We start from the raw sequence: 22086 nt of genomic DNA, 5'->3' as shown, positions 1-22086 counted from the left end.
GAATATCTTCGGAAGCCCCGTTAGGCATGTTTTCCAGTTGGATTCCTGTGAAGCATTAGAAAATTCTAGCGAAATGCAAGCAGACTTGCATAAGATCACCGCTTGGCGCAGTTATTGGCAGCCCACTCTCAACACCACAAATTAAACGTATTTCACGAAAACAGGAGGAAAGAAACACTATTTCCGGCCAATGGCTGCAAACAGTTACATTTTGTATGGCGATCGATGTAAAGGAGAATGATCATATAAAACCTAATCATAGAAAATCCAGGCTGAGATTCACTGTAAGAATCCTTAGATAGTGAGGTGCACCCAAGAAGAATGTAGCGTCAGACTGAGGTACTCACCGACTATAGGTCACTTTACACTACCATCTCTCTTTTCGATGTCATAAGAATCACTGTGCTGAATATACACTCCTGGAAATTGAAATAAGAACACCGTGAATTCATTGTCCCAGGAAGGGGAAACTTTATTGACACATTCCTGGGGTCAGATACATCACATGATCACACTGACAGAACCACAGGCACATAGACACAGGCAACAGAGCATGCACAATGTCGGCACTAGTACAGTGTATATCCACCTTTCGCAGCAATGCAGGCTGCTATTCTCCCATGGAGGCGATCGTAGAGATGCTGGATGTAGTCCTGTGGAACGGCTTGCCATGCCATTTCCACCTGGCGCCTCAGTTGGACCAGCGTTCGTGCTGGACGTGCAGACCGCGTGAGACGACGCTTCATCCAGTCCCAAACATGCTCAATGGGGGACAGATCCGGAGATCTTGCTGGCCAGGGTAGTTGACTTACACCTTCTAGAGCACGTTGGGTGGCACGGGATACATGCGGACGTGCATTGTCCTGTTGGAACAGCACGTTCCCTTGCCGGTCTAGGAATGGTAGAACGATGGGTTCGATGACGGTTTGGATGTACCGTGCACTATTCAGTGTCCCCTCGACGATCACCAGTGGTGTACGGCCAGTGTAGGAGATCGCTCCCCACACCATGATGCCGGGTGTTGGCCCTGTGTGCCTCGGTCGTATGCAGTGCTGATTGTGGCGCTCACCTGCACGGCGCCAAACACGCATACGACCATCATTGGCACCAAGGCAGAAGCGACTCTCATCGCTGAAGACGACACGTCTCCATTCGTCCCTCCATTCACGCCTGTCGCGACACCACTGGAGGCGGGCTGCACGATGTTGGGGCGTGAGCGGAAGACGGCCTAACGGTGTGCGGGACCGTAGCCCAGCTTCATGGAGACGGTTGCGAATGGTCCTCGCCGGTACCCCAGGAGCAACAGTGTCCCTAATTTGCTGGTAAGTGGCGGTGCGGTCCCCTACGGCACTGCGTAGGATCCTACGGTCTTGGTGTGCATCCGTGCGTCGCTACGGTCCGGTCCCAGGTCGACGGGCACGTGCACCTTCCGCCGACCACTGGCGACAACATCGATGTACTGTGGAGACCTCACGCCCCACGTGTTGAGCAATTCGGCGGTACGTCCACCCGGCCTCCCGCATGCCCGCTATACGCCCTCGCTCAAAGTCCGTCAACTGCACATACGGTTCACGTCCACGCTGTCGCGGCATGCTACCAGTGTTAAAGACTGCGATGGAGCTCCGTATGCCACGGCAAACTGGCTGACACTGACGGCGGCGGTGCACAAATGGTGCGCAGCTAGCGCCATTAGACGTCCAACACCGCGGTTCCTGGTGTGTCCGCTGTGCCGTGCGTGTGATCATTGCTTGTACACCCCTCTCGCAGTGTCCGGAGCAAGTATGGTGGGTCTGACACACCGGTGTCAATGTGTTCTTTTTTCCATTTCCAGGAGTGTACATTCCCAATAATTCTTCACAGTCCTACATATTTAAAATTTTAGTAAACAGTTTTTGTAACACCGTTCTTATAAGTTGTTACTGGATTACCCACAGCCTAGGAGGAAGTTTGGCCATGTTACCAGAAACCTTGTTTTCCCTATTGAGAGCCGTCGACGAGAGACCGTAGTTCTTTGGTAGGTGTCAGTTATACTTACGTGTTGCGTGCGTGCTTCCTCCACGCTGCTCTTTGGATTGATTTTGCTAGCTGCTAGGGCATCATCAGGTTGTAATCGTTCTCGCTGCTCAAAGTGTTTGATCACCCCACGATTTTTGTGCTCGGAGTTGCTGTATCCACAGCTGCTTGACAAGCTGGCTGGCTGGCGTACGGGAAACTTGCGTCATTAAATTTTTGTGGCGACTCCCTTGTCGATTGTAGCGATCTTAAAGACCTCCTGATGTAGATGACGCTACAACCAAATCGTACATCGCACGCTCCTGCAGAACTGAGAGCATTTGCTTCACGTTTTTGGAACACACCAGATCACGTACGTGGCCGCCCCGCTAGGAAACATTGCGTTTGTGTATCCGCGACGGAGCTCCTTGCTACGCAATGAAATGGATCGCTCACGTACTCTGGAGAACTGTGGAATCGCCCATTTGAAAGAATAACCGCCATGTACAACTGTCCAGAGAGGACTACTCTGCAGCATCGACGACTTTGCAGCAGAAAAAAAAGCTGGCCCTGGCTATAACCAGCCGATTTGCTGTTCCCTGTCAGTCACCTGCCAGAGAAGCTAGCATCTTGCTTCAAACTGTTCAATGATATTCCACAATGTGACGTCGGTTGGTACCTGATAATCTAAATTAGGTGGTACGTGTAGGAACGACTATCCCCACCCGTTTAGCCACTTTGAAGAGGACGGCTGCAAAGACGCTCGGCGTTGTAGTTGTTTTAGTGTATCGTAATGGCGTGACTTAATACCAGATTCAATTTAATTCAAACTGAATAACCGCGGCAGCCTGTGCACTTAAAACAAACGTGTAGTTTCTGCGAGCCACATGCGTTTAGTTCTCAGAGTTATTTATCATTTAGCCCTGGACTAAGAGGAAACAGTTGCGGTCAAAAGATGGTTGGCATATATTGGTAGTGGCAGCTTTAGTGTCAGCGCATGTCTACCTGTCCGGCTACCCACCAAACCCGAGACTGCGGCCGGCCGCGGTGGTCGTGCGGTTCTAGGCGCTCCAGTCCGGAGCCGCGCTGCTGCTACGATCGCAGGTTCGAATCCTGCCTCGGGCATGGATGTGTGTCATGTCCTTAGGTTAGTTAGGTTTAATTAGTTCTAAGTTCTAGGGGACTGATGACCACAGCAGTTGAGTCCCATAGTACTCAGAGCCATTTGAACCCAACCGAGACTGCGCTCATGAAAATGCAATGGCGTCCGGGACTCGCCAATCGACCTGTGGGAATCGATGTAGGCAAGAATAGCCGACAGGCCGAAATCACAACAAGCGGCCGACGCTAATGGTGTGTCCCGAAAGGCAGCTGTGGTCTCCCAGTCAGCTTCTGGAGGGGTAGGAGCCAGCAGAAGCAACGGAACCGAGCGGCGCACAGCAGAGCGGGATAAACGCCACGATTTTCCGCGCCGCTGGCGCAGCTAACGCAGAAGTCGCTCGTCAGCCGAATTGAATTCCCACTCTGCCTCAGCAGATTATCCGGCAGAATAGCGGCTCGTGTTCTATTGTGTTGCGCGCAGTATTGCATTGTGTATTGTACGGAGAGTGGTGGGGGGTAAGGGGTGGCGCTGAGATGCAGTCGCGACGTCGGCGACGGGATTTGCTTGGAATAACATTAAGGAGCTGTGCGGCTCTCAGAGCTCTGAGACGCTACATTATCCGGGAAAGGAATCCGGCGCGGCGGAATTTACAGAAAGCGCGGCTACAACAAATAACGAGATACCAATGTAGCCTTCGTTTAGTGGACCAACCAGGGAAAGGTGGGTATCACAAGCGGTCTTTCGTGGTCGTTGCCGTTGGAGGTGAAATCTCCTTAGGCTGTTCAGCTGTTTAGCTTCCATGTATCCTTACACACAAGACATTTCGACTCTTTGCAATCTTCTTCAGGATATTTTAGTGTACCCAGCTGCCGGCTGGAGTGGCCGAGCGGTTCTAGGCGCTTCAGTCCGGGACCACGCTACCGCTACGGTCGCAGGTTCGAATCCTGCCTCGGGCATGGATGTGTGTGGTGTCCTTAGGTTAGTCTGGTTTAAGTAGTTCTAAGTTCTAGGGGACTGATGACCTCAGAAGTTAAGTCCCATAGTGCTCAGAGCCATTTGAACCTGTTGCTCGACATCTTCGCAGCAGGAAAAAGCATACTCAAAAGTACCTCCCCCTCAGTGAAGTCAAAGGCGGAAGAAGGGCTTCAGTGATGGCAGGAAAGAGCTAAAAGTGGATTTATACCACCAAAAGAGGAGGTACGCCCCCGCAACAGCCTTTGTGCCAAAATTGAGTTCACTTAATCGTCTTCATGTGGGCAGTGGCGGTTAGAATGAGAACTCAGCGATAACCACGATGTGTCCCATGCGTGTGGTGTTGAGCAGCCAATTTCCTTTAACGCTCTGTTTAGGTCATATCCTCAGGCATCGTGACGCAGCAGAATCTGGTATCAGGACGCCCAAAAGCAGTGCGCCTTGCAGAGGCACTACGCTTCATTTAAAAGGTTGTCATCGACACGCTGAGAAGGACAGTGTAATGTCAAATGTTGTTGACGGTGACGTAAATGCCCGACATTCTATAGGAAATGGGGCAGGAACAATTCGTGAAAATAGGCATTGCGCAGTATCTAAAGTGTCATAACACTTATTGCCGTAGCTGTGGGAGCGTCACTCCTCTTGCATACTCTCTTGTGGGGGGGGGGGGGGGGGGGGGAGAGAGAGAGAGAGAGAGAGAGAGAGAGAGAGAGACGGGAAGCAGAACGGCTGGCTGTTTGTCTTTGCGTCCCGCGGGACGCGCTGCTCGCCAAATCGCATTACGCGCCAGAGGCGGGCCAGACGCCCCGCAAACTTGGCCCCGGCAGCTGGCGCGGAGGCAGACATTAAGCGTCTTCCGCTTCCTTATTATTTTTGTTGATTAAACTGTAATCCCGCCGGGGAGCAGACGAAAGCCTGCGATTATCGCTCAGCTGCTCGCCGAAATTAAACTCTTTGTGGCGAGACCTGTCTTAAACTGCTCTAGACACTCCAAATAACTTGTGCCTTGTTCTTGTTCACGGCATTTACCACACGCGATTGAACACTTGAGAGTAGGTTAATGAATTAACTACCAATTCATTTCGTAAAACTAAAGAATGAAGGTTAGACTTTATTGTTTCGACAGCGTTGGGGTCGCTAGGAAGCCGTGACAAATTTCGTTAGAGCAGGTTGGCGGAATGAAATGTCTGTCCCCATTGCCTGAAGTACTTGAGGTAATCAGTAGTAGTTGGTAGAATTCAACCATTTTAACTATTTCTTTATTGATTAGTATTCACAATCGGCTGTATTATTCATTACAATGTCTACAGCAGGTGCTCACCAGGCCGTGTCCACTGCATCAGCTGCGGCCAGCAACAGTGCCCATAGGAAATATCTCCTCGCGTCCTGCCGTAGATTTCACACCCGACATCCTGCAAACAGGATATGAATGTGAAAAAATAGATTCCGGCTTAGTAGAATTCCGAAAGCCGTTCTACACTGTACCGCATCATCTACTATTAACCAAGATACCATTATACGGAGTGTCTTTGCAAGTATATGACTGGCTCAGGATTTTTTTCTTTGTCATCAGTCTGCTGACTGGTTTGATGAGGCCCTCCACGAATTCCTCTGCTGTGCCAACCTCTTCATCTCAGAGTAGCACTTGCAACCTACGTCCTCGATTATTTGGGATGTATTCCAATCTCTGTCTTCCTCTACAGCTTTTACCATCTATCTGGTATAATGTCTATAACATAGAGAAAGTATCTGATTTCAAAATTAGTGATAAATATATTGAGCAAATTACATCGCGTCAGTACTTTGAACTAAGTGATATGAAACTGGGTGATCACGTTAGATTGGTATTAGGAAAGGCGAATGGAACGCTTAGATTTGTTCTAAGGATTCTGGCAACATGCATTTCATCTGTAAAGGACCAATTCTTGAGTATTGCGCCAGTGCTTCGATTCCTCCTCAAGAACGCATGACAACAGATGGCTAACGAGTTCAGAGACAGGATTCTAACAGGATGGTATAGCTCATACGAAAGTGCAACATAAATTCTTGGGCAACATACAAGAGAACGAAAATTCCTGGCAGATTGAAACAGTGTGCCGGACCTTTGCCTATCGTGGGCACGTACCCTACCGAATGAGCTATCAAAGCGCGGCTCGCGACTAGCCCTCACAGCTGTACTTCAATAGCAGCTCATCTCCTACCTTCACAGAAGTTCTCCTGCACTCCTGACGTAAGAGAACCTTTAGAATAAAGACGATGTATTTCTCGCGAAATGCTGTTCGGTCAATTTAGGCAACCGATACTGAAAGGGGATTGCGTCACTATTACTCTGGCAGCATCTCTACCTCTCGTAGGCATCACAAGAATGCCACCAAGAGTGATTAGAGCGCGTACAGAGTTATAGATACATGGTTTCTCTCGTTCAGTACGCGAACGGATCAGGAAAGAAAGTCGATAATACTGGTAAACGCTTCACCACTTTTCAGTGGCTTGTGAACCATATATGAGATGCAGCGGTGAGGATTAGTGGTCTTGGTACCACTTGCGTATGTACAGCTACTGAGAGAATCATGAGCTGCTTGTCGTCAGCCACATGATGAGAGCATTGTCTACAGAAATGGATTATTGTCTTATATGAAGCACAGTTAAAGTGGCTGATTGATACTAATTGTTACTAATGAAGTGGAACAACCGCTACATCGCATCGACAAATGAATAACGTAAAACTACTTCAGGGAATCCACGGGAAACTTAATTCAAGACACCGTTCAGTAAGTTTAATCACCCTGCTCCTAAATTTCAATACTGTATCTAATCGCTGCGCCTCATTGCAAGGTAAGACACCCAGAACTATTTTTATACATTTTCAAAGCTACCCCAAAGAGTAAAGTAAGCCGTTTCCAGCCAAAAAACCAGGCGAGGCGGTAGTGGGCAGAAGGGAACTCTGAGAATATTTAGGAGATGACTTCCAGTTCCGGCATTTGCCTCACAAAGGAGGGAAATATTGAATGAAGGAGACATTTGTTTAGGAAAAAGACGGCGTATTTTGACATCTGTTTCTGCATACATACTTTGAAAACCCCTAAGGGGATAGTATCGCAACTTAGTGTTTATAACCGCTACAGACGCTTATGGAGCGCGGGACTGTTTAAATGCATCTGTACATGCTGAAATTAGTCTCAGCTTATCGTCACGGGCCCTATGGTAGCGGTACATAGGTGACCGAAGAATAGATTCTTCAGCTAACAGTATTTCTTGGAATATTGTACGTAGGCCTTCGAGGGATAATTTGCGTCTATCTTCAAGAGTCTGCCAATGTAGGGCTTCAGTATTTCCATGATGCTTTCTCATGAGCCAAAAATGGTTCAAATGGCTCTGAGCACTATGGGACTTAACATCTGAGGTCATCAGTCCCCTAGAACTTAGAACTACTTAAACCTAACTAACCTAAGGACATCACACACATCCATGTCCGAGGCAGGATTCGAACCTGCGACCGTAGCAGTCGCGCAGTTCCGGACTGAAGCGCCTAGAACCGCACGGCCACAGCGGCCGGCTCTCATGAGTCGAACAAACCTGTGACCATTCGTGCCGCGCTTCTTTGTACATTTTTAACGTCTCTCGACAGTCCTATTTTGTATGGATCCACAAACTTAAGCAAAATTCTAATATTGGATCGTTCCATATCATAACCATACAATCTGTTACATTCACGTACTTGTATAAGTTCATTCTAATTATGTATCGTTGAGATTGTAGTCATAGTATTCTACTTTTTTCGGTTAGTTATTTTTAATGGATGATTTTATATTTCTCAACATTTAAAGCAAGTTCCCGAGCTTGATACGTTCCCCCTCTGATGAAAATTTGTGTTCAGACAGAATATCTTAAATGCATTATCTGCTGAAAGTCTGAGGTTGCTATTAATATTGTCTGCCAGGCCATTAATATACATCCTGAACAGCAAGTGTCCCAACACACTGTCTGGGTTACGCCAAAAGTTACTTTTGCTACGCTGATTCCATACAACTGGCAGGCACGTCAACACCAGTTCACTGCTATGACTTACTTAAGCGTTGTAGTTCAGATGGTCTCCTGGTACCACTTCTACGTCTGCAGCACTCCAAAGTGACCAGTGTGTTCTTTTAAGTCGGTGACTAATTTTTTGAATGGTGAACCTACATTTTCTGTGTCTGTCCAGGAAAGTAAACGTCTCGCAGATCATCTTAGACGTATTTGAGGGTAGTAAATGGCAGCAGGTAACAGAGAATAGTGAGTAGCAGGATGAGGAGAGGAGAGGAGAGGAGAGGAGAGGAGAGGAGGGAAGTGAGCTGAGTATGCGTGGTGTGTGTGCGCAGGTGCGGTGCGGCATGGTGACGGTGAGCGATGGCAAGAGCCGCCCGTCGCCGATGCGGCTGCACCTGTCCATGGAGCTGCTGCGGCTGCAGCGCGAGGAGCCGGCCCGCAACAACCCCCGCACCGCCCAGCTCTCGCCCACGCCGCTCGACTCCAGAGTGAGTACTCAAACAGTCTTCCAGCTGGGGTGCGACTGCACTCCAGGATCTGTACTAAAGGCTGAGGATTCCATCAGCAGGAATATTTACAGTGTTGTGACAAAACGGGGTGATTCAGTTGCCATTACCAGTGTGTTTTATGCAACCCACAACGCCTTCAAATATCAAGTGCAAGATTCATCGTATTGTCTCGCTTGCTACCCGCAATCTATTAGTCCTATAGAAAAATGAAGAGGATCTTTTTGTAGGAAATTTAAAGCGCTTAAATTTTGTACCGCAAAAGTGGGTCTTCGCTAGAGGCAGTAGTTTTCGAATTATTCAAGAAAAACATAAAAAACTCACCTTCAAATGCGTTTTCCTTAACTCGAAAACTGTGGCCAACATCGAAAACTATCCCAGTACGAAATTTAACTACATTAAATTTAGTACAGTAAGGTCCAGTCCTTTTTTCTGTAGGATTAATAGTGTCGTAGGGAGTGAGAGGATGTGAATATATCGCGCGTAGTTTTTGAAGGCGTTGTGGGTTGCATAAAACCCATCGGTAGGGGCAGCTGAATTATCCTGTATAGGTCACTGACACCCTAACGATAAAGTCTCTACCCCGACTGAAAAAGTCGTCACTATTGCAACGGAAAATTTGTGGTAAGATCTTGTGGGACCAAACAGCTGGGGTCATCGGTTCCTAAGCTTACACACTACTTAATGTAACTTAAACTATCTTACACTACAATGAGATTTTCACTCTGCAGCTGAGGGTGCGCTGATATGAAACTTCCTGTCAGATTAAAACTGTGTGCCGGACCGAGACTCGAACACGGGACCTTTGCCTTTCGCGGGCAAGTGCTCCACCATCTGAGCTACCCAAGCACGACTCACGCCCCGTCCTCACAGCTTTAATTCTGCCAGTACCTAGTCTCCTACATTTCAAACTTTATAGAAGCTCTCCTGCGAACCTTGAAGACCTAGCACTCTTACGCTAACTACAACACACACACACCAAGCCCGAGAAAGGACTCGAACCTCCCACAAGAACAGCAAATACCCCCACAATTTATTGATGTGACTTCGCAAAATGATACTGGTGGAAGAATTTACTAAAAGACTCAACACAACAATTTAATGACATCAGCATTAAGTAACACGGCCAAATTTGACAACCATTGCCAACATAATTTGCTATAGTGATTTACAAAACTCGATGCTGGAAGAATTTAATAGAACGAGTATAAAGTTAAACAGCAGCTAGCAGCAAGATACACAGTTCTGACTTAAGATAAGCAACTGTTCGCAAAATGTAATAGAATAATGAGCAAGACAGCGAAAGCAAAAAACGATTTGGTATTACAACTTTAGGAAGCAACTGTTGACAGAATTTAATAAAATGATCAATAAGTAAAACAGCAACTGCCAACAACTTCAGGAAAGCAACTATTCGCAGAATTTAATAAGCTGATCAGTGAGCCAAACAGCAACTGCTAATAAGATGTACTAATATCACATACGAAAAGCAACTCTCGGCAGAATTAAAAAGTATATATGAACAAATAGTTAAAAAGCAATTGCCAACCAGTGAAACTTATATTAAAAAAAAGAAGTGGCCACGAATTCCTCTCCTGTGCCAATCTCATCATCTCAGAGTAGCCCTTGCAACCTACGTCCTCAGTCATTTACTGGATGTATTCCAATCTCTGTCTTTCACTACAGTTTTTGCCGTCTACAGCTCCCGTAGTACCATGGAAGTCATTCCCTCATGTCTTAACGGATATCCTATCATCCTGCCCTTCTCCTTATCAGTGTCTTCCACATATTCCTTTCCTCTCCGATTCTGAACAGAACATCATTCCTTACTTTATCCATCCACCTAATTTTCAACAGTCGTCTCTAACATCACATCTCAAATGCTTCGATTCTCTTCTATCCGGTTTTCACAGTCCATGTTTCACTACCATAGAGTGCTGTACTCCAGACGTATATTCTCACAAATTTCTTCCTCAAATTAAGACCTATGTTTGATACTAGCAGATTCTCTTGACCAGAAATGTGCCTTTTGTTATTGCTTGTCCGCGTTTGATGTCCTCCTTATTCCTTTCGTCATTGGTTATTTTACTGCTGAGGCAGCAGAATCCCTTAACTTCATCTGCCTCGTGACCATCAATCCTGATGTTAAATTACTCGCTGTTCTCATTTCTGCTACTTCTCATGACTTTCGTCTTTCTTCGATTTACTCTCAATCCATATTCTGTACGCATCAGACAGTTCATTCCATTCAGCAGATCGTGTAATTCTTCTTCACTTTCACTGAGGATAGCAATGTCATCAGCGAATCGTATTATTGACATCCTTTCACCTTGAATTGTAATTCCACTCCTGAACCTTTCTGTTATTTCTATCATTGCTTCTCCGATGCACAGATTGAAGAGTAGGCGCGAAAGACTACACCCCTGTCTTATACCCTTTTTAATCCGAGCACTTCTTTCTTGGTCGTCCACTCTTATTTTTCCCTCTTGGCTCTTGTATACAGTGTATATTACCCGTCTCTCTCTACAGCTTACCCCTACTTTTCTTATAATTTCGAACATCTTGCACCATTTTACATTGTCGAACGCCTTTCTGAAATTCCACGCCCGACTCGTAGAACGTTATCCTTTCGTTGGTTCTTCATGCTTTTTCTCATGGTCACCTCCCCCTTGGCAGTCCCCTTCCGCAGATTCGAATTGGTGACTATAAATCTTTTGCCAATAGAGATCATACATGACACTTTTTCAGTTACAGAACACATGTCCTGTGGATACACGTTGTGCATCTTTAATACAGTGGTTTCCATTGTCTTCTGCATCCTCATGTCGTTGATCATTGCTGGTTCCTCCGCCTTTAGGGTCAGTTTCCTACCCCAAGGACAAGAGAGTGCCCTGAACCTCTGTCCGCTCGTTCGCCCTGTTTGACAACGCCGTTGGCAGAGTGAGGGTGACTTCTTATGCAGGAAGTACTCCTACTTAGTACAAAATAACAACAATAATTATGCGGAAGTCTTCGGCCGCCAATTCTGACAATCAAAATTTAAGCGGTTGCGGTTTTTATTTATTTTTTTTTTACATGATTACATTGAGGAAACTTGTACAAATGGGGTTTCTAGTAACAGTGTTACAACAACAAAGGTGGCGTTCAAAGAGTAAACAAAAAATAAAAATGTAAATCACTGATGCAATTCCAGCTAAAAAGTTCTGCAATAAACGTAACTGGTTCCACTTGGTGCTTCGCCATCGTTATCTGATATCTCCAACAGCGCCTTTGAAGGGTAGCTGCAACGGAGGCATTCTGCTTCGCTAGTGCCTAAAGGAAAACAGTAATCCTTGCAGTAGCCTGTCTCTTCCTTCTCTCATCCCTGACAAGGCAGGACGTTCAGCCGTAAGTGTGATGCGGCACAGAACATTAACCGCAGCTTGGCACTCCCCAGCTCAGTGGGAGTTAACGAAAATGCTGCGTAAATAATTTGCGAAGAGCGTACGGTATCTCGGTGTGCGTTCGAGGTTATTGTGAGCATTTTGTAGGAACCATCAATAATCAAGCTGCTCTTTCCTCCGTCGCATAGGCGACGGTAATTCCTTTGTACAATGTAAGCGCATGATATTTTGCGTCGGGAAAGTAAGATTTATCTGGACAGAGTAGGGTCTGATGGTCAATCATATCAGGCGTGACCCGGAGGTAAGAAACCAATATCTTCTTCGTTAGTCGCCATACTCCGGACGACGATGCTCATGTAAAACGATGTTAATCGGTGTCCAAGAGGTGACAATCTGGGCAATAAGGTGAGTCTGCCTGTCCAATAGCGTGAAGTCGCTGTCGTGTGGCATATTTTTTGTTGGCGATCTGATACCACTTCGAATGCACCGTGGATGACAGAAATTTGTGGTGTATCGTTTTCCGCACTCTTGGCCAGTGAACCGTAGGGTACTTGTTTGCCACCACGTTATGGGGAACAGCCGGCAGAAGGTTGGTATAAAAGTCTTTCGCCTTTGGTGGACGTGTGACGGAGAGGTTCGAATTGACATAGCTGTAATCAAGCATGAAGGTGAAGCATGGGAGAGCTATGGTGCGACGAACGCAACCAACACCGGCGGGACGTGAGAGACTGGCATCAGAACCTGTAGTAAACGACCCGAGAGAGAGGTATGTTGACTTTTCCATCGTTTCCTCATGTTTCTCATGTAAAGGGCAGCTGCTCTCGCCCTGACGTTGACGAATCCCAGGCCCCCTTTATGCACTGGGAGGGTAAGAGTTTCGTATCGTACTTTAAATATATGACCTGCGGAAACGTGGTAACTGAAGGCCGCCTGAAGCCGGTGACCTCTCTGCAGAGGAAGTGGGAGGACTTGTGCCACACGGTTGAGTTTTGATGCCACGTAGAGGTTCAAATATTCAACACGTTGTAGCTGTTTCAAGTCTCGGAGCAGGTTCTGTCGCACCGTTGCGCGTATGATCTGTAGTAACCGTCGGTAGTTTGCTGCAGCTGTTTTACGTACATCCTTCGTGAACTTGATTCCCAAATATCGCAGATCAGAAACTGGTGGGAGGGGAGCGAGGGCTTCCGGTCCGAGACCACGCCCAATATCCAACGCCTCCGACTTGTTGATGTTCAGCAGACTGCCTGCGGCCTGTCCATATCTCTCGATCCAGGTCGTCAGCGTATGCCCTATAGCGAAAGGTAACATCCCGCAGCGTGATGCTAGATAGCCGGTGGTTAAGGCCCCCTAGGAGTGGCTCGAGTGCGATTGCATAAAGGTAGGTAGAAAGGGGACAACCCTGTCGTAGAGACCTCTTAATGGGTACTGGTCCTACCGTCCTTCCATTGACCTGGACGTGTGAGTTGGCTGCGGTCCAAAGACGCCGTAGAGTGTCAATGAGGCACAGGGGGAATCCCATACGGTCCATCACTCTTAGGAGGAAGTTATAGTGCACTCTATGGAAGGCGCTGTTGAAATCGATGTAGACGATCGCCGCTCTCAGACGGCACGCAGTCCCTGCAGTCACCGGTGGCCACGTGTATGTTGGATTCTCCCCCCTGCGACGTCTGTTCTGGGGCGAGAATCTTCGGCAAATTCGTCTTAATGCGGCCCGCCATAAGCCTGGCGAAAATCTTGTAATCGACGTTCAGCATTGTAAGTGGCCGACAGTCGTTAATTGATCGCCCTCCAACTGGCTTGTGGACCGGTATGAGAAGTCCTTCTACAAACGCTGGCGGCACAACACAGTCTGGAGACATAAGATCGCGGAACATTATAACCCAGCGAGGCATCATGATGTCACGGAAGGTCCGTTAGAATTCGATGGGCAATCCATCAGGCCCAGGAGATTTATTGGCCGCACCTTTGTCCACGGCGTCTTCGACTTCTTCCAGTGAGACTTCCTCTGTTAGTGCATTCACAGTAGCCTCGTCGATAGTACGTGTTACCTGCTGTAACACTTACTATGGTTGCTTGGGTCGTACAGAAGCGACTGTCTTGTGTCCTGAGTTGTGTGATTAGTGTTGGCGATGTCGGCGCTTATCCGCCACAACGTGGTGCATAGTGGGTTCCTCTGCAGCCGTTCGGTCGTGCCGTCGCGAGCGTACTACGGCACCTTCTAGTCGGCGTTTCGTCAATGATAATATGTGAGCCTTGATTCTGCTTTGGTCATGTTGTCTCTCCGGGGAAGGTGTTAAGGCGTCGAGGTCCCTGAGTGCCGCGTAGTAAAAATCGAGGGTCTGTCGATGGCACGCAGTCACGCCCTTGCCAAACTGCATAAGTGTCCTGCGGATTGCTGGTTGGGCACAGACGAACCACCACTCCAGAGTCGAGGTGTATCGAAGGTGACGGCATTCACAGTCAGTCCATATTACTTCAACTTGCCGACGGCGATCCAGGTCCTGGAGGTGAGTTATAGTAAGATTCCAAAAGCCATTGCTGCACCTGTCTTGTTGGGGGCGTAGATGTATAGTGCACATATATTCACTATGATCGGAATAGGCCTGAGGCCACAGTTCGGCGGCCACCACCCCTTGTGTGAGGTCTTGTGACATATATATGCGATCAAGTCGGCTGGCCGAATGACTGGTAAGATGGGCGTGGCCTGAGCGATTACCGTTGACTTTTTCTCACGTGTCGCATAAGTGAAGTTCTTGGATCATCGCACCCAGTTCCGGACAAGGCATGTAGTGTGGGATTTGGTCCTTGGGCTGAACTACGCAATCAAAATCGCCGGCAAACACGGTGCTGTCGTGCCGTCCAAGGAAAAGGGGGGCAACATCCGTGTAGTAGAATCTGGTGCGGTCGTGACGTCTGGTGGTACCCGACGGCGCGTAAACATTAATGAATCGGGTGTTGAGCGCCGTAAGTGCTATTCCTCGCGCAGAGGAAAGATACGTGACGTCAGTAACTTCAATACACTCACGCACTAATACTGCCTCTCCGGTGTCTGCAGTGCCACCGGACGTGACATATGTGGTGTAACCATAAAAGTTCGGGAATGCGGTCGTTTTCACTTCTTGAAGGAAAGCAAAATCAACTCCCATGGCTCGTATTGTTTCTTTCAAAAACTGGATCTTGACTGGAGAACTTATCCCGTTGATATGCATCGTCGCCAGGAGGTCAGCTTGGCAACGCGTTGGTTGGGCGAGGTTATCCATGTTTATGTTGGAGAGAAGCGAACGTCGGAAGTGACGCCGAACGCGGTCCTCCTTGTGCTGCTTATGCTGCATGATCCGGCGGCGCCTCAGCTGGCCCCGGATCGGGATCTTGTGTCTCGACGTCCTCGGCACACGAAGCGGGAGCAGATGTCTGTTCACGTTCCATAGCCTCGGAATGTTTGATAGTAAGGGACCGGGCGACTTCGTTGCCTGCACTGGTGTCTTCCTGCTGCTCTCTGTTTATGTCAATGGGCTGATAGTCGAACGCTGCATGTTTCTCTGTCTCTTTTGCAAGGTTGGAGTCAGTGGAAACGGCCTCAGCCTAGCGGTTGGCTTCTTGAGTGGTCAGTTGTTCTTCTCCGGCCGAATGTGAACCGCCGAGTTCTAACACGGTCCGACGACGGCGCTTTCGGCGTTTCGGTGATCGCTGTTTCCGTACGTGGCCTTCATTGTCAGTAGTCGGCATTGACTCACGCCCCGCCGGGAAAAATGCTTCGGTCGGTACAATAAGGGAATCAATAGCCATCCTGCTATCGTCAGTGTCTGTCGCGTTCGGTAGCTCCAGAGTCGTAGCACTATTTTCCACTCCAGGCTAGGCCGGTGGATCATCCAGGTTTCTGTCTGTACCGCTAAATTGGTCGGCTGTGTCTGTTTTGTGGAGAACGTCGCGAGCGCCGTCGCGTAAGTCACGGGGAGAATAGTCTTCGTCGGTGGAGGTGCAACGTCCGTCGATGGGAGTTGTGTGATCCGACGCTGGAGGCACTCGGAACGAAGGTGACTTTCCTTGCCGCATCCGGAACACGTTTTCGGCTGGCCGTCATAAATAACTATGGCCCGGCACCCTCCTATCCGTAGATAGTATGGCACGTGTCGTTGGAGGTCAATGCGCACTTGGCGTGCTCCATTGAGCACTGGATACGTCTTAAACTGGGTCCATTTTTCAGCCACGTGTTCCTGTACCGTGCCGTAGGGGCGGAGCGCCGCCACAACGTATGCCGCTGGGAGTTCAAATGGAAGTTCGAGTATGCGTATAGTCCGCAGTCCCATTGCGGCATGGCCGACCTCGACGTTGCCAACAGAAGCGGAGTTCTTGTTTCATCTCACGAAGCACTTTGTCGCATGTAGTTTCGTTTATAAGTTTTACATAGACCGTGCTACTGACAATCGAAAAGTGAGTGTCGACAATTTTGGCTGCCGGGATTTTGGCTTCCTCTTTTGAAAAGCGTACGACTTCGAGCGCCTTTGGTCGGGTAAAGTGATTCCGAAATGAGAATTTCAAGGTTGATCTTCTGTATTGGTTTGCCATGGTCTTGTAGCCATTTCGAACCCATGATCGAAAATGTTATCATTACTAAACTACGACGCTACCCCCATACCACAGGTAACGTAGGCAAAGCCAGTCTAGATATTTCACTTAAGAAGAGGAGCCTAAACAACTGTCCAGCCTAACGAGTTCCATAGTTTAGCTCCACTAGCGCAGCTTATGGATAAGACAGAGCTTATAGTAGCAAATCATCTCTCTGTTCCAGTAGGGCTGCTATTAGTTATGTGTACGCCTCGGTTCCGGGATCCAAGATGAACAGACAGAATTACAAAAGCCCCTACCTGCAACGCATAGATGAACAATCAAAATAAATCTCGAACTATTCATAAACAGAACAGACCACCTTGATATTAAGAGACCGCTTGTCCACACAAGGTAAAGAACAATAAATAAAGTTTTAAGTACCACGTCACAGTGGTGACTTAAAATAGATGTGGCTTTGCCATTTTGATCAGGGACCTCATTAAACACGGCCTGACTTGACCTAAGATTAATAACAAACAGCTGGTAAAATACCACTTAAAATGGAAGTACTAAAACACTTCGCTCAATCTGCTGAAATGGAAAAATACTCTTCCTGAAAATGCTATGATAATGACAAAACTGCGGTGAGCTGCATTTGTTTCCCAGAAAACTAAATACGTCATTGTGTCTAATAAACAATGTTTTTTAATTGTAGAGAACATTTTCTGACATTAATTAATTCGTTTTGCAATATAATGAAAGGGAAACAAAAGGGTGTCTAAGTTCCTTGAAACAGACCTGTGTGATTGCGTTCTATCTACCTATGAACGGTTGAATCGAGGCGGTGGGAGGAAATTTTTCCCAATGGTATTTGCTCAGCAAAAAGAGGACAGATGGTCATGTATAGTTCTTGATCACCAGACTTTGCGCCATTGTCCTGCATTAAACTCTAAACCTCTCTTCAGTATCTCATGAAGTGAGGACATATGATACACTGTTGATGGTGATCAGTCGGGCGGATGGAGGTATCAAGCGCAGCATTCTCCCTGGTATGTACATGGTAGCGCCGGGTTTCATCCTCCCTCTTCCCTCATCATCGTACAGCACAAATGTGGAACAATACCATAGAAATCCCACTGCAGTCACCTATACTGAATAAATTCACTTGGGCCTGGCCAAGCAATTGCGTGTTAATAATGTACTAGTATGTGCAGTCAGTTTTGACTATATTCGAAACATGACCGTTTGGGGGGTTATATAAAATGCTTGAAAATAGCTACACAGAAATGAGAAATATGAAATGAAAGGATAGTCTAGTCCAACCTACAACTAATTACAGTAGGCGGGTTTGAATGGATATAGGTTGTAGAGGCTGTGCAGAGTTGGAGGAGCTTGCAAAAAAATGTGTCTGACTGCTGGCTCACAAAAATCTGTTGTCAGCTCGTTAACCCGACTCGGTTGCCATTCGCTGGACCTCTCGACTCTGCCTTACCTGGTGTTTGAGGGCCTCTGTATGCGGCGTTGAGGCTATTTACTTGTAGGTGATACATGACTGCGTCGCTTTTTACCTCCAGTTCTCAATTAGTGAGCATGAAATTAGCGGTTTCTCATTGCGTATGACCTCTTAATGGTCTCACAAAAGAGGCTCACTGTGTGCCACTAGCTAAGTTACAAGGATTACATCCAGTATTCATATTTAGATGAGTTTTCTTTCTTCTCGCAACCTTTCGTTATTCGCTCATTATAGTTTCTTAAGTCATAAAATGATACTGTTTTCAATATTTTTAAAATCATAAATGAAGTTCCCGTAATTGTTTGATTTTATAACCTTTAATGACATTTTTATCTCATTAAATAATATACAACAAAGATTGATCTTACCCTTTTCACAGCATGAGATGAAATTCTTTAAGACAACTTAAGTGAACAAACCCTTATATTTTACCTAATATCGTTTCATCTTCTCAAAAGCTTGGTATATCTATTTTGTTGGGGTGAATTTACAGTATTATTTTGGCTTCAAGTCCCGAGAAGGAATAGATATTTTTTCTGAAAACCTACAAAATATATTTAGTCTTTTTTTGCTCAAGGGGAAATTACGTGTTTTAATGACACTCTTTTTCGCTTTAAGGACACTCTTTTGTGTAAACACATCATGTTGTAAATTTGTTCTAACTTTGGTCAACACTGCAGTTGAGCTTCATAATGGCGTTGATTTATACTAGTGTTCTCGTGCCACGAAAGCTCTATAAAGGATCTACCAATATTGATAGCTAATACTGACACAGGGGAATGTACACGGTAATAGAAGAAAATCGTCCCAGTAAACATGAGTCAGCAAACGAGCCGTTTGCGAGAAAGTTGCGAATTTGTCATTACAAGCCGCCACTGAGTTCAATATGAAATATCGTCCTAGTCAGTACAAATGTATTTCAAATGTTAACTTTTCTGCATATAACTGGGCTCAAATGTCACCCATGGCTAGGGACAAGCTTTTGAACGAAAAGTATCGATATGTTTTCAGTTGTATCGAAGGAAAGTATCGACACCTTGATGTGTTGATACTTTGATAAAAAGATTGCATACTATCAGTTCCACTGTTTCACTCTCTGTTTTTAAAATTTATCTGTGGCGGAGATAGTCGATTATCACAAGTTTTAAATGGAATGATGCAAGCGTTAAATCAAGCAGTGTTATTAGTTTCGAGGCAGATTACAATTTATAATAATTTAGAACCTGAAATATGAAATTACAGAAAAAACAATAAAAAAGTTGAATTTAGAGAAAATTACATTTTTTGAAATAATTCATTCTTCCAGCCATTTCGTCACCCAATCAACAGTGTCCAGACACCTATTAGTGGATATTAATAGAGGGTGTGTTAACCCTTCATGATGATTTCAATTCATTGGAGATACTTTCCATGCGGAAAGATGAATGGCAGCCCATTCTTCTTCATGAGCCTAACTCTTGCAAGTCGTTTTCCACTTCTGAGGGCCAGACTCCTTTCATTCTTTTTACTAAAAAAATGAGACAACAACCAACTGGCCAATCTTCCTGAAGTTATTCTTGTCAGGCAGCGATAGAAAAAACAGCTGCTTTTTCGAATGATGTCAGTAACTTCTCCACATGCAACTGTAATTGATAGCTGTGTCCTTTTCTGTGCTCTCCATTTCTTGACCATGGAAACAACATACTGCGTACAAGAGTCGTAAAACTACCGTAAACTATCGCCAGTAAGCGTAGTTTTCCCAGTAGCCTTGGTCGGTTAAGATCGTAAAACAGCGTTACTTGTACGTCAGGCGCGTTACATACCTTTGGGGCTTTGTCTCATTTAGTTCGCTTCGTTATGATACGTGATCAGTTTGGGCTAGATTTCCCCAGACACCGGAAGCAGTGAATCGTCTAGAAACTGAGTGAGGATATACAGGGTGAGTCACTAACTATTACCACCAAGAAAAACTCCTAAAGTACGATAGGAGCTGAAAAGTTTGTGGGACAACGGGGGCCATATTATTACGTTGATTTTTTGTTGCTAGGTGGGGTCGCTTTAGAGATATAAATGTCAACTTCGTTTTTTAAATGGGATGCTGTAGTTTGGCACTTATTTGCTGGTAGCGGCTATCGAGACGAATCCAGTGATATTAACAGTCAAGTGTTTGAAGGTCAACGAAGGTCACAAACGTGGCATGACTGTCCACTTAGAGAAGGGGTTCGAAGTGATGACCATTGGTATCAATGCAGTGCTGCGATCTTCTTATCATGGACTGAATGGTATTCCGTATCACTTCGGCACTTATTGTGCACCTGATCTGACAATTCTCTCTCGCATATCTTCAGTTGTAGATGGAACGCCTTTATAAACAATGTCTTTTACGAATCCCCACAAGAAAAAGTCCAGAGGCGTCAATTCTGGTGAATGAGCCGGCCACGACACTTCTCCTCCGCCTCCAATCCAACGATTTGGGAATTGTCTCTGCAACTCATTTCTAGACAGTGAAAAATGTGCCGGACACCCATCTTGTTGAGACCACATTCTGTTTCTTGTTCCTAAAGGTATTTCTTGCAATAACAGACCTAATATTTCTTGCAGGAATGTGGTGCACTTCCTACCATTAAGATTTCTTCCGATGAAATAGGGCCTATAATTCTGTCCTGCAGAATCCCACACCATACATTCACCGACCACGGTTTTTGGTGTGCAGCTTGCCGCAGCCAACATGGATTTCCAGTTGCCCAATAATACATGTTATGCAAATTAACATTTCTATGGTTTGTGAATGTAGCCTCGTCAGTAAATAAAATCACATTAATAAATGTGTCATCCCTCTCAATTTTAAGTTGAGCCCAACAGTAGAATTCAATGCGACGCATACAATTCGTACCAGTTAATTCTTGGTGGAGACAGATATGGTAAGGATGATATCTATGACTATGCAGAACACGAATAACACTATTCTGGCGCATGCCAGATTCCCTCGAACCACAGTGGCAAGAGTACCAATTTCCGTTTCGTAGTTAGTAACTTATCTTTGTCGGATATGTTTCCACTGCGTTAAAGATCAAGTTGTTCTCTGTTTATCATACACACATTTAAATGTAAGACTATAGGGTGAGTACGTTGAGGATATCTTTCTAGCTCTGAATTTCGATAGCATTCACCGTATACGAGAAGCGTATTGACTTGTTCTTCGAAGGAATACATCATTCACATTCGGTTGATTCTTCGATACTAGTCTTGCCGTACCTATTAGTGTTGTATTGTGAAACTGTCGAATGGTGTTTACTTGTGAATGGCACGTTAGATGGATACACCGTATTTCGGCGATTATTTACTATTTGCACGATGTACGAGAGAGAATTGTCAGAGCATGTGCTTCGATAAGTGCCATCTGTGATAAGAAGATTGCAGCACTGCATTGATACCAATGGTCATCACTTCGAACACCTTCTGTAAATGGACGTTCATGCCACCTTTTTGACCCTCGTTCACCTTCAAAGATCTTACTGTTCCGTGTCATTGGATTCGTCTCGACAGCCGGTATCAGAAAATAAGTACCAAACTAAAGTATCCTACTTAAGAAAGAAAAAAAAATGTTGTCTTTCATATCTGTGAAGCGACCCCACCTAAGTAACAAAAAAGTAACGTCATATTATGGCCCCCGTTGTCCCGTGCAACACTTGTTCCACAAACTTTTCAGCTACCAACATACTTTCGGAGTTATTCTAGGTGGCAACAGTTAGTGACACAGCCTGTAAAAAAGGCCTCGTAGTCTTAAGAAGATTTTTGTTCTACATAGTTATCCTCCTGTCTCTTACTTAAAAACAGACAATATTTATAACAAAAGTGAAACTGTCAATATCTAGAATGAGATTTTCACTCTGCAGCGGAGTGTGCGCTGATATGAAACTTCCTGGCAGATTAAAACTGTGTGCCCGACCGAGACTCGAACTCGGGACCTTTGCCTTTCGCGGGCAAGTGCACTACCATCTGAGCTACCGAAGCACGACTCACGCCCGGTACTCACAGCTTTACTTCTGCCAGTATCTCGTCTCC

General features: G+C 46.0%; 1 protein-coding gene across 3 annotated transcripts in view; it reads left to right on the top strand.

Annotated features, from left to right (window-relative positions):
• The window catches only part of LOC126184461 (gamma-1-syntrophin), a 769719-nt gene that overhangs the window by 446728 nt on the left and 300905 nt on the right, over positions 1-22086 (top strand). For all 3 annotated transcript variants that reach the window (XR_007536832.1, XM_049926862.1, XM_049926854.1), the window contains exon 2: positions 8425-8580. Coding sequence is in view for 2 of the 3 variants with exons in the window: in XM_049926862.1 (XP_049782819.1) it covers positions 8425-8580 (156 nt within the window). In the remaining variant the exon portion in view is untranslated. The remainder of the gene's footprint in view (positions 1-8424; positions 8581-22086) is intronic.

The sequence above is a fragment of the Schistocerca cancellata genome, chromosome 1, assembly GCF_023864275.1.
Source record: "Schistocerca cancellata isolate TAMUIC-IGC-003103 chromosome 1, iqSchCanc2.1, whole genome shotgun sequence".
Lineage (NCBI taxonomy): Eukaryota > Metazoa > Arthropoda > Insecta > Orthoptera > Acrididae > Schistocerca > Schistocerca cancellata.
The sequence above is the reverse complement of the archived record's forward strand: the minus strand, read 5'-3'. Positions and strand labels throughout refer to the sequence as shown.